Source organism: Vipera berus (assembly GCF_964194415.1).
Source record: "Vipera berus genome assembly, chromosome: 1".
NCBI lineage: Eukaryota > Metazoa > Chordata > Lepidosauria > Squamata > Viperidae > Vipera > Vipera berus.
In genome coordinates, this window is record NC_138202.1 from 119506460 (window position 1) to 119523283 (window position 16824).

At 40.0% G+C, this 16824-nt stretch overlaps 1 protein-coding gene and 2 long non-coding RNA genes across 5 annotated transcripts in view; 1 reads left to right on the plus strand and 2 right to left on the minus strand.

Moving 5' to 3' along the window:
- Nucleotides 1–1740: 1740 nt before the first annotated feature.
- Nucleotides 1741–2986, minus strand: LOC308660663. Its single transcript, XR_014024779.1, has 2 exons — nucleotides 2846–2986; nucleotides 1741–2239 (listed from the first exon to the last, which is right to left on the minus strand). It is a non-coding gene; the product is annotated as an uncharacterized lncRNA (long non-coding RNA).
- A 2519-nt stretch (nucleotides 2987–5505) lies between these two features.
- GRK2 (G protein-coupled receptor kinase 2) overlaps nucleotides 5506–16824 on the plus strand; it is a 46404-nt gene continuing 35085 nt past the window's right edge. For 2 of the 3 annotated variants that reach the window (XM_081315120.1, XM_081315121.1), the window contains exons 1-2: nucleotides 5506–5739; nucleotides 15061–15137. In XM_081315120.1, coding sequence (XP_081171246.1) covers nucleotides 5627–5739; nucleotides 15061–15137 — 190 coding nt within the window. In that variant the 5' untranslated portion in view covers nucleotides 5506–5626. The remainder of the gene's footprint in view (nucleotides 5740–15060; nucleotides 15138–16824) is intronic. The other variant, XM_081315122.1, reaches the window with a different exon arrangement.
- Nucleotides 5733–16760, minus strand: LOC308660662. The gene is made up of 3 exons (XR_014024778.1): nucleotides 16343–16760; nucleotides 6787–6945; nucleotides 5733–5900 (listed from the first exon to the last, which is right to left on the minus strand). It is a non-coding gene; the product is annotated as an uncharacterized lncRNA (long non-coding RNA).

Below are 16824 nucleotides of genomic sequence, written 5' to 3' on the forward strand. Positions count from 1 at the left end.
AATATTCTTCACAGGAGCTATAAGCATAAATATATTTTAATTTCTCTCTCTAAAGTCACATATTACTTTTATTTGTATAATCTGTTTTGTCTAATTATCAAAACCGTAAATCACAAATTTGCTTTTTTTATTTTTTACTTATGATGTAGTGGTTAACACACCAGGCTAGAAAGAGGGGGACTGTGAGTTCAGGTTCTGCCTTACCCATAAAAGCCAGCTGGGTAACTTTGGGTCAGGCACTCTCTCTCTCAGCTCAACCTACCTCTCAGGGTTGTTGTGAGAAAATAGGAGGAGGAAGGTCTGTTGGATATATTTGTCACCTTGATTTATTGGTAAAAATAATAAAAAATAATAAAGGCAGAATATAAATAAATAACAGGCTTCCAGTCGCTAATCAATAATGTCTATTCTCTATTCAAAAAAGTCAATTTATCAAAAAATAAATAAAATTTGAAACTGCTCATTATTAAAACAAAACTTGATATTGTAATAATCTTGGATTTGGAGTACTGTGACATCAGCTGGAGATGCTGATAATCTACGATAGCAAAAAGCTAGTATTAATCCATTTATATTCACTTTCGATGTAATGGTTAATCCAGGGCTTTTCAACCAGTGGTACAGGTACCACCTGTGGTACATTGGCACCTAGCAGGTGGTACGCAACCATCCTAGAAAAGTGGTAGCGGGGGAGGGGAATGAGCTGAACCGGTGGCAGCACCGCACAAGCCTGAGCGAGACAGGCTGAAGCTGCAGGGCTGTCAGGGCTCAGCAAAAGCGCCAGGATCAGCGGTTCTTCGGGGCTGTCAGGGCTCAGGGGAAGTGCCAGGATCAGTGCCAGGCTCCAGCTGGAGCTCGGCACTGATCCTGGCGCTTCTGCTGAGCCCAGAAGAAGCACCGATCAGCTGGAATGTTGCAGCATCTCCAGGGTCTTATGATTTACATTCAGATGCTTGGCAACTGATTCATATTTATGATGGTCACAGTGTCCCAGGGTCATGTGAAGTGACCAAAACCTGCTGCAACCACCCAGCAGAGGGGGGAAAATAAAAAACAGACACCCCCCCCCCACACACACACCCCTGCTGCCAATACTCAACAGAAATGCTCACAACAATGAAAACCTCGGACAAGAGGAAGAGCGCTGCCGGGTGGGCAGGCATCTTGCTCGGCTGTGGCTTGTGGGGCATTTTTTTCAGTGCCATTGTAACTTCGAACAGTCACTAAGCTAACTGTTGTAAGTTGAGGACTACCTGTACTTCATCACTTTTTTCCTTTTTTTTTGGATCATCAAGTTTTTGACACCTTGCAACTGGTGGTACTTGGATGTTGCCATATCCTAAAAGTGGTACAATGGGTGAAAAAGTTGAAAAGCCCAGGGTTAATCCATTTGTATGCTCTTCTTATGGTAAAAGAGCCTGATCCCTGTTACTACGGGTCCGTTATACCATCAGATCAAATCAGCCACCGATATGGGGAGAGAGCTTGTAAAAAAGTGGCTGTTATAATGATTATCTCTCCAGTGCTTGAGTACTGAACCCTGGAAACAAAGGCATGTTTATTAAACTACAGTGAAAGGCAACTCTTGTTACTACATCTAGTGTTCCAAAATTTAAAAATAATGTAATAAATAAAGAAGTATTATGCTACATATCAAAATGCAAAAAAAACTCCACCCCTATTTCCAGACCTGTATAAGTACACTGTATTTCAGCTCACAACAGAAATTCAAACAAAAAATTGAAATTTTATACAAAGTTTATTCTTAAAAGGAATAAGAATATAAAGGGAAACTGAAGTGCAGTCGCAGCAGAATGTCATTTTATTATAATCTCTAAGAAAAGTGGAGTTGTGATTTCCTTCCATTCATGTTGACAAGAAGAGCTGTTTATTAGATTGGATCTGGACTCATCCATACATTTTGTTGTTGTTAGTTGCAAAGTTGTGTCTGACCCATCGTGACCCCATGGACAATGTTCCTCCAGGCCTCCCTGTCCTCTACCATCTTCTGGAGTCCATTTAAGCTCACGCCTACTGCTTCAGTGACTCCATCCAGCCACCTCATTCTCTGTTGTCCCCTTCTTCTATTGCCCTCAATCTTTCCCAGCATTAGGCTCTTCTCCAGTGAGTCCTTCCTTCTCATTAGGTGGCCAAAGTATTTGAGTTTCAACTTCAGGATCTGGCCTTCTAAAGAGCAGTCAGGGTTGATCTCCTCTACATCTCATTTATTTCACTGGATCTAAGACATAGACAATAGATTTTTGTATGATTTACACTTTCTTATGTTAAAAAAACCTATTAGGGAAATTTTATGAACTATTTAGAACTATTATGCATGCCATATAAAGGTATATTGGTACATTACCAAGAGGAGATATTGTCTGTAGGCTGGGAGTATTTTGCCCGAGGCCTTATAGAATGCAGAATTATTTATATATCTTTTATTCTTCTGGTTGATATTAATGAAAGTAAAACCAAACCTGAGCTACAATTAATGTAAAACTGGCAACTTCCTTGTTAAGTTGCTCTATCCGTTGTTATAGTAGTGCCCAGGCCAGATTTTATATTGTTCACATAATTTTTAATATGCCATCCACCCAATCTGATTTACAATGCAAAAAAAGGCTTAACTTGACCCACTTTCACAGCCAGTTATAGTCAGGTGCCTAACAAGTTATATTTAGAAATGTGCAAAAAAAGAGTCTTGCTGGGTTAGATCAAAGCCCTAGCTAGACTACAACAATTTTTCCCACTGTGGCTAACCAGATGCCTACGGAAATATTCCTGTAGATCGCTATAAAAGCTATTATACAGCAAATGATTTATATTTGTTGTTTACACATACTTAGTTGTTTAATCTGAAGAAAAGGTGAACTGCTATGCTCCTCATATCCTGTTTCATATTGTAGAGCTGTTCCATGTCACCATTTACTCAACTGATGCAGAATCAATTCATTTGAAGCTCATGCAGAATTGGTTTGCTCTTCCAAAAAAAGCTTTGAAATATTTAACTAGGAAATTGTTTAAGAAAAAAATAAACTTTATTTTTCAGATGAAAAAAATATCAATTCCATTTTCAGTAGTAATATCCCTTGCCCCATACTCAAATTTTAGGACACCTAGCCAGTCTTGTCAGAGCTAAGAGGGTAAACAGGTAGATTCTTGGACAGGAGACCACCATGGAATTCCAGCACAAAGTTTTCCAGCTTTCAAAAGGGCATATATTTTATCTTAGCTGTATGTGCTGTATCTATAGTAATAATGGTGGTCACTCTGGTATGCAAATAAAAAGTAGAGAGGCAGGATTGTTTAAGGAAATTACTTCACAACCCATGTCATAAACTCCTAAAAAAATATCCGGTTTGAATTTCATATTAGTCATTGTGAGGACCAGTTCATACTGAAAAACCGGATTAACAACTTTTGGGCATGACTAACTATAGGTTTTAAGTGATGCAAAGGATCCATATGATCACACACAAAAAAGAAACATGATTGGTACAGTTGATTTGTGCAGTGGTGGGATTCAAATATGTGAACAACCGGTTCTGTGTGTGAATGCCGCTTCTGGAAGTCCAATCTGGGCCTGGGCAACAAAAAAATAGCTACTGGTTCTGCCAAAGTGGTGTGAACCGGCTGAATCTCACCACTGGATTTGTGTCTTTATCAGTTGATTCTGTTACACTGGATGGATGCTACTTTACTGTATGGACTGAGAAAAAATAACTGAATATCAGGAAACGGATGGTGTACAAAACTCTGTTTCTAACATTACATCTACGATGATACTCCATTTCTACAGGAAGGTCAATACATGCTTTTGCAGTCATTATGACGTGTGTTGAAACCAGAGAAACATGCTGGGAATTTATTCTTTGATTACAATCAACCTAATTCTCCCTATCTTGATCTGAAGGAATATCCAAATTGTAGGCAGATAATTGTAATAAATTGTTCTTGGCATACTTTCAGAGAGCAGACAATATCAAACTCCTGAAGAAGTTATGAGGCTTTTCAATTGCTTATTGAAAGAAGAAAAAGTTACTATCTGTCTTTAACCTGGTCCTTCAGATCTTCCAACAACACACCCAATCACCACTGTAACTTGAGTCCATTCACCTTCCTGTTAAGTTACCCTCTTCTTGCAATTCCTTCCCAGAATTAAGCCTTCTCCAAAAACCTGGATGTTCACGTCATGTGTTCAAAGTAGGACTATTTGAGCCTGATCCCTTGTTCCTTGAGTAAGAACTCTGGGCCGATTTGTTTGACGACTGACCCATTTGTGTTTTCTTGGCCTTAATACAGTACTGATCAGTCAGCCCCACTTCTCCTGCCTCCATGCGTGAATACAGTACAGCTGGCTCCTTTCTCTCTCGCACTTGCGTGAATGTCTTTATTAATCAACAGTAGAGTGTGGCTATTTTCTTGCCACATAACTTTCCCATCTGAAGGAGGATGCTAGGCAAAGGGCCTGTTGCGCATGCCTATGCAGCAACCGAGGGCAGTACGAATTGGCCCGTTAGGCCTCCGAGCGCTTCTCGATTGGAGCGTCCGTTCCGCCCACCCCCCACCCCATTGCAACGAGCTGCCTCGGGCTGTGCTCGCATCGAGATGGAAGTTGCTTAGGGCCAGGGGTAGGCAACCTCGGCTCTTTTATGACTCATAGACTTCAACTCCCAGAATTCCTGAGCCAGCCAAGCTGGCTCAGGAATTCTGGGAGTTGAAGTCCATGAGTCAAAAGAGCCGAGGTTGCCTACCCCTGCTTAGGGCGGTGGGGGGGGGAGGAAGAGAGAGAGAGAGAGAGAGAGAGACTAAAACTGGCGTAGAGCAAGCACGTTGCAAGTCCGCCCGCAGTCTCTGGAGGGCAGCGCTGGGCGGTGAATTTCCTTCGGCGTCCAAAGCAACCTCTTTCTTATTGCCCGCCAGCAGCGCGGGTGCTGTTGAAGTTGCCCCGAAAGGATCCGGAGCGTTGCGCCGCCGGGCCCAGAGACCTTTGCTCCCGCGGGGCTGGGGAGGGGGGGAGGGGAGGGAGAAGCCCGCGGGCGAGGAGGAAGCCCGCGAGTTCCAGGTTTTGCTCCTAAGCGTCAATCCGCGTCCGGGCGTGAACCGATTCTTCCCTCCCTCCCTCCCTTCCGCGGGGCTGCCTTGGCGGCGCCTTTTCCTCCAGGCCGGGCTTGCGCTCCGCCTCGGGAGAGAAAGCCCGACCGGACCCAGGCCAGCGCTCGAGTTCCAAAGCGGCGCCCCGCTCCCTTCCTCGCCCCTTGACAGGCGGCCGAAAGCGCAGCCCTCCCCTCTTGTACGTACACACAGACTTGCGCGCCTAGCCCCAGAGCAGGCACGGCGCTAGCAGCCAGCAGGCGAAGGAGCCAGCGGCGTCGGTGCAGAAATAAGGTGGACGCGCGGCTTCCCGCACAGGCATCATGTGGGTCTGTTGGTAAGAGGGGTGGGGGGGGAAACCGATCCCCGCTCCTCCGCCCTCTCCCCTCCCTCGGCACGCGTAGCGGCACCCGCTCCGACGAGACAAGAGGAGACGAGGCAGCCCCGGAGGCCGCGGGGAATAATCGGGAGAATTGATTGTGAAAAGAAAAAAAAAAGGAAAGCAGAAGAAGAAATATTTCCTGGCAAGATGGCCGACTTGGAGGCTGTGCTCGCCGATGTGAGCTACTTAATGGCAATGGAGAAAAGTAAATCTACTCCGGCGGCTCGAGCCAGCAAGAAGATCATCCTACCTGAGCCGAGGTGAGCTGGGGGCAGGTGTGGGAGCCCGGCGTGAGGCGCCGTTGGAGTTGGCCCCGGTTGCCTTGCCTGTCTGCGCGTGTGAGTGCGCGGGCGCGTGTATGAACGTCCATCTGTCTTGAGAGCGCTCTTGAAATTAACCGGGCCAGCTTCGCTCGCCTCTTCTGTCCTCGGAGGAAAAGATAGGAGAAGGAATAGCTCCTTTAAATGTCATCTTTCCTGTTTTGTGTTTTGGGGTACTACCGTGGGCAATAGGAAGGGGTATCACGTGTCCCCATTCTTCATTCAGCCCAATTTGAGGGGCATTATTTCTTACAACAGCAGACATCCTGGTCCACATTCACAGAATAATAAGCCTCTTCCCCAGTATTGCCGTTTTTCCTTATCTGCTTGTCACAGTCCCCCCTTTTGTTTCTCATGTATGTGTAACAAGCTGTTATTAATCTCTGCAGAGAGGCAGGCGGTATAAAATATATGATTTTCTGAGCCATCCAGCATCTGCTCCTGTGTGTGCTCCAGAGAGCATTGCATTAAGGCAGTACCCATGTTCAGGCTGTACCCACTTGCATATGTTTTTGCTGTATTCTGTTCAGGGAGTGGACCTTTGTCACTTGTTCACAAGAATCTCTTGTAATACAAACTTAAATACAAACGCTTACGTCTATATTTCTTTAGCACTGTGGATTGGAAATGGGATTGCACTTAGGCGTTCATGCCCCTTGTTACTCTAAACTTAAATGGGAATTAGAGCTGTACAAACAACATTGCAATCCTGTGCAAATCCTTTGCAAGGTCACCAAGGTGCAGTTTTTCTCAAAACAAATAAGGAGGAACGCGTTTGGTAGAAGATTTGCTTCATGTAAGGATTTTACTGTCGGGTGACCCCAAAATGGTCTTGGTGCATAAAATCCGAGGGCCACAATTTAGTTTGGCCAACCCATAACTCGCTTCCCAGCAGCTGTTACCAAGGGCAACTGGGTTGGGCCTGACAGGCATTCTGCACCGACAGCACATAGGGAAGTGCAGGCTGTCTTCTATTCTCCCTCTTACCTCCCTCTTCTTCTTGTCATCCTCCATGTGACATCTGGCCTTTCTGCTCTACTCCATCTCATCCAATAACCTTGGGTTTTTTCAGCTGACGCCGATGGCTACTGAGACACAGCTTCCCTCCACTCTCCTACCATTGAAGGGTGGATGAATGGATAGTCTCTGAAATAAAGCAAAAAGCACCCTTGGAGGAAAAAATGGCAGCTGCTCTTTTAGAAGATGAAGCAGATGTGTAACCATGGCAATGCTTGAAAGACCCAGGAGCCTTTGTGTTCTTCACATGCTGCTGGTTTCAGTATGGAAGTAGTTGCCCACATGGGAACTTTAGGTGTTGTTCCACAGTCTTGGAAGGAAGGAATCTTAAAGCAGGGGGAATCAACAAGCAGCCTTTACCCTTTATCCCCAACTTGGATAGTAACACTTCTCTGTCAACTCTCTTGGCTAAGTCACAGCCATACAGAATATTTCTTTATTAACCCAATTTATATAGCTACCCATGTCACTGGAAGTGACTCTGGGCGGTGTACAATAATTTAACAGGAATTGCAGAATTAAATTATATTCTCATTTAAGTATCAATTCTACTTGAACTTTGCACTAAGGGTATTACTGGTGGCATGTTCCCATTTACAGTCTCTCTTCTAAACTCATTAGAAAAGTCTTCAGTTTTGTCAGTCTTGCAATCTCCTTGATGTAGAAGCATGGGAGACAGATGATCTTAAGTGTAGATCTAAATACAGAAGGAGGCATCAAAAAGGTTTACATTTTAGCTTGTCCTAAAAAATAAAAAAATAAAAGGCCAAACTTCTAATCAGTGAAGCAAGACCCCAAAAGATGTTTAGGAGTTGAAGAAGCCTGCAGAGTAGTTTTGTCACAGTCAGAATAGGAGCTCTACTGGAGAATTCCCATCAGATGGAATAATGAAGGCTAGGGTTTGCAGATTCAGGGATGTAATTTAAATGTCTTCTGAAACCAGATATTGGAAATGCTTCAAAGAGGTAGGCCTTGGACATAATTCAGCCTAAATCACATTGCAGAAGAAGGCTTATTCGTAGAATTGTTTTATGCATATTTTATTTTGCTTTGGACAATCACGGATAGGACATAACATGTCAGAAACCTCTGATATTTAACGAGTCCTTAAATATCTAGATTGTCTTTGTATATCAGAAGATACGCTAAATAGTTGTCTCCTGTATTGCTTTTTGTGATTGCTTGATGTGATCTTGGTATGGGAGAGCAATCCCAGTCAAAGCTGACTGTCACATTTCTGAAGGCCACAATGTTAATTCTCAAGCACCTAGATCACAGGTAGGCAACCTTGGCTCTTTTATGACTCGTGGACTTCAACTCCCAGAATTCCTGAGCCAGCTCAGGAATTCTGGGAGTTGAAGTTCACGACTCATAAAAGAGCCAAGGTTGCCTACCCCTGACCTAGATACATGTCATTTATGGAAACTGCTGGCAGTGAGGACACTGCACACACTCTTTTCATAAACATTTCTCCTTGGATAGTTGCCCCAATAGCTTCCTATAGTTTTTTGTTTATTTGTTTGCTTGATCTGAATTGTGAAATATGAGAATTACTGTTTTCATTGTTAAAATTGGAAAGCCACAGCACTAAGAATATTGTAGTTTATTATTTATTTATTTAATTTTTATTGTGCCTCAACTCGAGAAAGTGTTAGGCAACATACATTTTTTTTATAAACAAACCATTGCTTTAAAAACAGTGCTGGCTTTTGGATCAGCACTGTTTTTATTTTAAACAAAGGGATACTTTCCAAAGATATGTGAATAAGTGGACAAGAAAATTACTGAAGTTATACAATTAATGCCCAGGATAACAGTAATGATGGTTAACCATACGAAATGAAATACGTTGACGTTTTTTGATATGAAAAAATATAAATCACTGAGCTTAATGCCAAATCTCCACTTTAGTGTTATCTGTACATACTAAAAAATAGAAAAATCACTAAAAATAGTATAGATTACTTGTTTTGTGAATTCCCCCTTCTTTGTACTTTAAACAGTTTACAGTATTTATAAACATAGATGTAGAAACTACCGTATGCTCCTAAATGTTTGTATTTACGTGCTGTCTGATATTATATATATATAATATACACACACACACACACACACACACACACACACACACACACACACACATATATATATATATATATATATATATATATATATATATATATATATATATAGTGCGGTGGCTCAGTGGGTTAGGACGCTGAGCTTGTCGATCAGAAGGTCGGTAGTTTGGCGGGTCGAATCCCGAGTGCCGCGTAACAGAGTGAATGCCTGTTATTCGTCCCAGCTTCTGCCAACCTAGCAGTTCGAAAGCACGTAAAAAATGCAACTAGAAAAATAGGGACCACTATGGTGGGAAGATAACAGCATTCCGTGCACCTTTGGCGTCTAGTCATGCCGGCCACATGACCATGGAGACGTCCTCGGACAAGCTTTGAAACGGAGATGAGCACCGGCCCCTAGAGTTGGAAACGACTAGCACGCATGTGCGGGGGAACCTTTACCTTTAATATATATATGTGTGTGTGTGTGTGTATACACACATACATATGAATTATGGTGTTTTTCATAGGTATGTTCTGAAATTATACATAATAAAAAGAATTTTGAGTTTGATTTGTGAGATATTCTGAATGGTTATGTGCATATTTTTCTTTTTTATGGTGAAGGGAGTTGTTACATGTCCTTAATATGTGATATTGGGGCAGTATTTTTATTCTCCCGATCTGGGGTAAAAATTCTGTCTAAGATTGGAATACAGGTATATCTTGACTTATAACAACAATTAGGATCAGAATATCCATTTCTAAGCAAGCTGGTTATTAAGCGAGTTGCACCTGTTACAATCTTTTTTGTCACGGTGGTTAAGCAAATGACTGCAGTTAAGTGAATCATAGGGTTGTTAAGCAAATCCAGCTTTGCTTGTCAAAATCCAGCTGGGACAGTTGCATATGGCAATCATATGATCCCGGGATACTGTAGCTATCATAAATACATGTGTCAAGCTTGCTGATTTCCAAGCATCTGAATTTTGATCATGTGACTGGGGGTTGCTTCAACAGTCATAAGTGTGAGAACTGGTTGTAAGTCAGTTTTTCAGTGCTATTTTAGCTTTGAATAGTTGCTAAATAAATGGTTGTAAATCGAGGACTAACTGTAATAGAGGACAAAGAACAGAGTAGAGAGAAAAGCTGCAGAGTAGATGATGCTCATTAGTATAGTAGACATTTTAATTTTTTGTCTGTATATTCTTTGTTATGCTTGTTCTTGATATTCTTGAAATATCTGAAGTCTTTCTCAGTTCATGGTACCCTTAATGTCTCCGTTTTTTTCATATCACCCCTAGGCTCGTAATTTGTATGGCATTTGGCAGATATTGAGTATTGAGTATTATCCGTGTAGCATCTTGGATCATTGGGAACTGTGGATTTGTTGAGCTACTTTAGAGCCACACCGTGAATTTTGTAACTGATTATTGAATCCAAATTTCTCGCCATCCATTCTCACTGTTCTGGCTCATAAATCATACAATATTAATAATTTAGACAAGGAAATTGCTGTCATAATTGCAAGAGATAATGTTCAAAACTATTCAGAATCATACAGTATTGGTCTCTTGAGAGAGCAAACTCAAAATTTTACTGATTACATTGAATTCTACTTTATGCCAAGAAAATCAAAATTGTGCAAATAGCCCCCCTTGAGCAATTATGTTGTGTGGTGGGCTTTTCACTACAACTCTTCCTCCAATTGTACATCCTACTAATGTACTTGGCTACAGTTCCTATACTTTACAGCAGCTGTGAATATAGGTATAGGGCATTCTTATTAGGAATCATGGGAACTATAGTTCAACACGTACAAAGAGTGAACAAGATTCGGCTATATCAGAATGCAGAATTGGCACAGCAGCCTTTCATAATTCTAATTATGGAACAGTTTCATCCGCTTTCAGGAGATCCTGATATTCTGCAGTTCCTGCCTTAGCAACATTGAATCTGTCCCTTCAAGTGTTGTTCTCACATCACTTCCACCTAGAATCGAAGAATTGTTGCAGTTTTCAGGAAATGGTATCTCCTCTGGTTTTAAACCCGTTGGATCTTCTACAACAGAAGCAATTGCAACACAGACCAAGAGTTGTAGCAATCTAGATCTTGTTATTTGCGGCAACCACTTGATCAATGTCTTGCAGGTTGTACACAGATGCTAGAAATTTGTTACTATAACATAGGTATAGCATTTTTGAGAGGGCAGAATTTAGCATTTTATGCAGAAAGAGAAGATTATAAAAAAAGTAATAAAACTTTTCTTATCTATTTGTTACTATGTTGGAGTGTGTTGTTTTTTTTCCTGTTAAGGGAAGCAGGGTATTTTCTATGCATTTATTTCCTTTTTCTGTGATTAGTCATGGCAGGGGCCCTCGTCCATTGCTGTGCTTTGACCCCCTAAATGGTAAACGAATTTGTATGACCTTGGATAAAAATATCATTTTTAGTGTGGCTGGGCAATGAATACAACATTTTTAAGAAATGCTTTTTCATCTGTCAAATAAAGCAAATGATGGCACTTTATAAAATAAAAACATTTCATTGCAAATAACAATTTACAAAGGATGATCTTTGCATAATTCCTGAGGTTTTTATTTTTATTATAACCACCTTCCTTTGTAGTAGCATTTATTTTTGATCAATAATTGATCTTTATTATACCAACTATAGAAAATTCTGACTCTGTGAAGGCAGAACAAGACTGAGTTTGGTTTTATGTATGTGTGCCGTGAGCCTTGCACACCTAAAATTAGAGTCATGTCAAAATTATCTCCAGGTTTTGGTAGTGATTTTTATAATTTGGGTCAAAATGTGGGAGGTCCACGTTCAAGTCTGTTCTTAGCCTTAAAAACCCATTGGGTGAATTTAGGCCAGTTATTATCTCTTAAGGCGCTTTTTTTTAGAGGGGTGGTACAGTATTGTAGAGAAACAATGAAACGGCCATATAAGCCATTTGGGGCTCTTGAAGGCATGGTGAGGTATAAATTTAGCAAAAGAGTAAGCTCCCCGCCAGTGTCTCCTAGCAGAGCAGGAGCAAATTTTGAGAGTGATCCAGATTTGAATACATAGAATTGAGAAATGTGCAAAGCTGGAGCTCTTTCAAGGTAGGCCTGCACTTTCCTCACTACCTGTTCAGCGAGGGAACTGCTGGCTTACCCAGGCAGAGCAAGAGCAAATTGTAACAATGATCCAGATTCAAGTGTGCAAACTGGAGGAAGTACAGAGTTGGCAACTTATCAGAACTTGCTCCAAGTTTCCTTGGAAAATCTGGCTGCCAGTTTATTTAGAGTGAAAGGGAGCATGTTTGATAAGATCCATTTTGGATGTGCAAACAAGTGTACTTGCAAAACTAGGGTTGTTGGCCTGTCCTGACAAAGCAACAGCAAAATTTTATTTATTTATTTATCACATTTAGAAACATCTCATCCTCCTCACAGAGAGATCTGGGTGATATATAAATATAGTGCTCAAAAAAATAAAGGGAACACAAGATAAGACATCCTACTATTAAATACAGTACATTGTGTTGTTTAAGTGTTCCCTTTATATTTTTTTTGAGCAGTATATATCTGGCAAAAATCCTGGTTTCCCTGCACACAAACCTTAGGAAAGTTGTATGCTTTTTCCATAAGGTACAACTTACACTTTCAGAGCACCTGAGTTAATGAGTCAGTGCTGAAGTTAAATTCAGTGTTTTGTCTTCCAGTCCAAAAAATATTTTTAAAAGCAGCTCCAATATTTGCAAGTAATTTCGTATTTCCTTCCCAATGGCCTATATGTGAGTAAAAGCATTTTCAACATCTGGCTGATTATTTTTAGTACGGTAGTAACTACCTCTCATTAAGTGCCTGTACTAGAAGAATTGAAGGGAACTGACATTCTCAGTAGCCTTTGCTGTGCTCTGTAGCCTTATTTTCCTAAGAAAAAATTGAGACAAGAATCAGTACTAGGATCAGATTCCTAAAACTTTTGTAATTACCATTAAACTTTATCAGCAAATGCTCACCTTTTGCATTTCAGCAGTTGTCCCTGAAAGAACTATAACTGGTTTTCCCACTAATGTGAACTTACTAGAAACTAGGAGTTTCTCCCCTAAGCATGTTTTTTTTGTTAACAGTTTGTGGCTCCAACAATCTTCCTTAAAACTTTTCTGGTTGTCTAGAGTCTAGACCAGCTGGCTAGGGAATTCTGGGAGTTGAAGTCCACATATGTTAATGTTGTTAAGGTTGAGAAACACTGGTTTACTTTGGTTTACCTCAGGAAGTTAGGCAAGCTTGTTTCTGTGTTCCAGCTCAGCTTATTGAGCACAAAGTAGCTGTATAGAAGCTAAAAATTCTGTACATAAATGGAGTAATGATTGTACATTCAGAATCTAACCAGAGAACCATAGGCATAACTACTGTATTAAAGCATGTTAAATTAGATTTAGTTATGAATTATAGGTGTTAGGAATGCTGCCTTGGCCTATTTGTGATAGATTAAGATATGTTGCACCTTCTAAAATGGATATGTTCTTTTCATAAAAAAGCATCCATCTAACATAGTTTCAGATTATACATAATTCTACTAGACAAAAAGTCATGAAATCACATATTTTTAGCATAAACATGGGTAGGTGAGATTGTTGAAGCTATTGAGGAATTTTTAAATAACTCAAGACTGAAATAGGAGGATGCTAATGCAGATTTTCTATATTTAAAAAAAAATAAAAATGAACACTCAGTTCAGAAATACAGCTGTTCTCTATGAGGGGGAAAAATCGTACCACAGAAGCAGATATTTACAGAAAAAATAAGGCCTTGGATCATCTCAAAAAGATTGCAAAAGTTTAAAATTAGAGTTTCAATACTTTGTAACTCATCATGTCTGCTTAATGAAGAAACTATTATACAGTAGTACGTTTTCCAGATTGCCACCTAAAAATCTTGCCAACTCATCATTGAGATACCTTTGTAACTTGACATTTCTGGCTCATTTTCAGCCCAAAGATACTCTGTCCCAATATCATGTTTGGCAATTTACATCTGCCTTACAGATACTCTTTGATTTAAGTTGGGAGAGGAATTTTGGCCACCAACAGTGCACTCATTAAACAAGTCATCATGTGACTGTACCCAATTTTATGATCATTTTTACTGTGATTGTTTAAGCGGATCACATGGTTGTTAAGCGAATCTGGCTTTCCCAATTAACTTTGCTTGTTGGAAGCCCATTGGGAAAGTTGCAAATTGTGATCATGTTACTGCAAGACACTGCAACCATCATAAAAGCAAGCCAATTGCCAAACACTTGAATAGTAATCATGCTACTGCAGGAGTGGTGGGATGGCTGTAACTTCAAGAACAGGTTGTAATTCATTTTTTTTAAGACTGTCATAACTTCAAACTATTGCTAAGCAGTTGTAAGTCAAGGAATCATTTCTTTTGATAAACCACTTAGGAAAATGAACATAGCTCCAGTGGAATATGTTCCCAGTCTGCTTTTACACATTTTAAAGAGGTAACCCTAAATATTTTATTTTGTTGAAAAATAATCTCTCTGATCTAGATCCCATTCTAGAAATTCCACATTTTCTTTACAGTAAGTATCTACTGATTAAATGTTAAAAGGGTGCGACAGAGTACATTGGAGCAAGCATCCATGTGCCTCCTTACCTGAGACTTATACTATATTTTCCTGGGATTGTACAGTTACTGTGTACACCCAAGAAAAACACAGGTACTTTAAGGAGACATCTATAAATGCATTCATGTCCAGTGTAGGACACTTTTTCAGCCTCAAAACTGAAATATAGTACATTCCAATTGCAGATGTACCTTTTTATGGTTATAATTAGTGCAAAAGAGGAACAGCATTCTTCTTTGAAATTAAAACAAAATAGCTAGTACATGAGTGGTCAAATATTTTCTGTTGAAGATGATTAAAAAGTTTTTCTTAATCTAGTGCTCTCTAGATATTTTAGACTCGAGCATATTGGCTATATGACAATTTGTCAATCACATTTGGAGAAGTCTCTTTAAGAAAACTAGTACCAAGGTAGACTGTCTAATCTTTTGTAGAGTCTTCTCAGTATCAGAAATACTAAATTTGCTAGTCTCTAAGATGCTTTGGGAAAAGTCTTTGGAGAGCTAGAAAGATGTTTTATAATTTACTTCCCTTGTGTGCCTTCTCTTGGCAGCATCCGCAGCGTTATGCAGAAATACTTGGAGGATCGGGGTGAAGTCACCTTTGACAAGATATTTTCTCAAAAAATTGGTAAGTATTAGAACCTTTGCATGGCTATAGGCTCAGCTAGATACATTGCCTAAAATAAGGAAAGTTCAATGGAATTGGAAATCTGCAGAGCTGCTCACTCAGTGGCTGCAGCATGACACAATGAACTGTAAATTACTGTACTCAGGCACTTTTTAGCTTAACATATTATGTGAACTGTGCAATTACCTTATGGTTAAATGTAATTGTGTTTGTGTAACAAGTTGAACTACATATAAAGTCTAAAACTGAATCAACAAATGGCATTGTATAGTAGGATGTTGCATGAAGCAAATCATCACCTCAAGCTATAAAGTAATTTTGTTATGGCATAACATATCGTGTGAACACAACCAGTATGGGTTGCTAACCATGATTTCAAGTTCAGAATGATTTGCAAACAGCCTGAATTGTGCAATCACAGCTTCAGTTACTTTGAATAAACAAGTTAGGCAAACACAAGCAATATATAATTTTGGTTGTTAGAGCTCAAGCTTCTGACCTGAAATCAGTTATTATTATTATTATTTATTATTATTTATTAAATTTATATACCGCCCTTCTCCCGAATCTAGCTATGCACTTTTTTTGTTCAGTTTTTATTTCGTTTTTTGTTCCAACAGAATTTTTATGGTAACAAACACATACCTGACCAAAATAAAAAGGAAAAGGGAAACTCATCATACAAATTGAAAAAAAGGTTCTATCCTTTGATTCAGGAATCTTAGTTTTTTAAGTCACTACTACAGTTTAGGGCAGCCTTTACCTTCCATGATGGCCACTTTTAACAAGTCTCTTGCCTCCCCTGTCCTGATGATCCTTTCGATGAGGATTACAACTTCCATTGTCTTAACAGAAGTGGTAGGGCTGTCCCAAGATGCCTACTTGCAAAGGAAACTGATGTTTTGTATCGTGAAAGTTGTATGAGAGAAAGGGATTTTGGAAGATAGGATGTATTGCATCATAAAACCACAAACTGGGACAAATACTGAGGACCCAGATTGTTGGGGGCAATAAGCTGACTTTGTAATAATGCCGCTTGGAGGGTGTATGAAAGCCCTAATAAGCAGGCATATACATAGAATGAAGGCTACTGCTAAGCTTGTAAGCCGCCCTGAGTCTTCGGAGAAGGGCGGGATATAAATGGAATTAAAATAAAAAAAATAAATAAAAAATACTGTACCAGATAAAAAAAAGTGTTGCCTTACTTAGAGAAATCCTTTCAGCTTGGTAACATTGCCTTCCATATTGATGCACAGTAAGCCGAGTCATTCAAGATGAGCTTAAAGCCTCTGTTAAAAAGTGGGGGGGAAAGGAGAAGAGAATAAATAGCTGAAGTCGGCAAAGAAACTTGCTTCCTCTTGTCCTCATTACAGTGGTGTCTGTTTCCTCTTCCATTAGTTTGGAAAGGTGCTTGCTTCACTTGATAAATATTGATGGTGTTTGCATGAGACGCCTATCTATGTTAACTATCATTTACTTGATTAAGTCATCCAGTTTTCTGGGTTCTCACAGCAGTCCAGATTTACATGACATACCAGGCTAGTTTGTAGCATGTCAAGTCATGCACATTCTGCTGTTGGAAGGGAAAAGCATTTGCCATATCTGGGTTGGAAGTACATGAAAATGCCTTTCCTCTTGGAATTCCATGTCTGTAGATTATGCACAGCATAACCTTTATAGGTGCCTA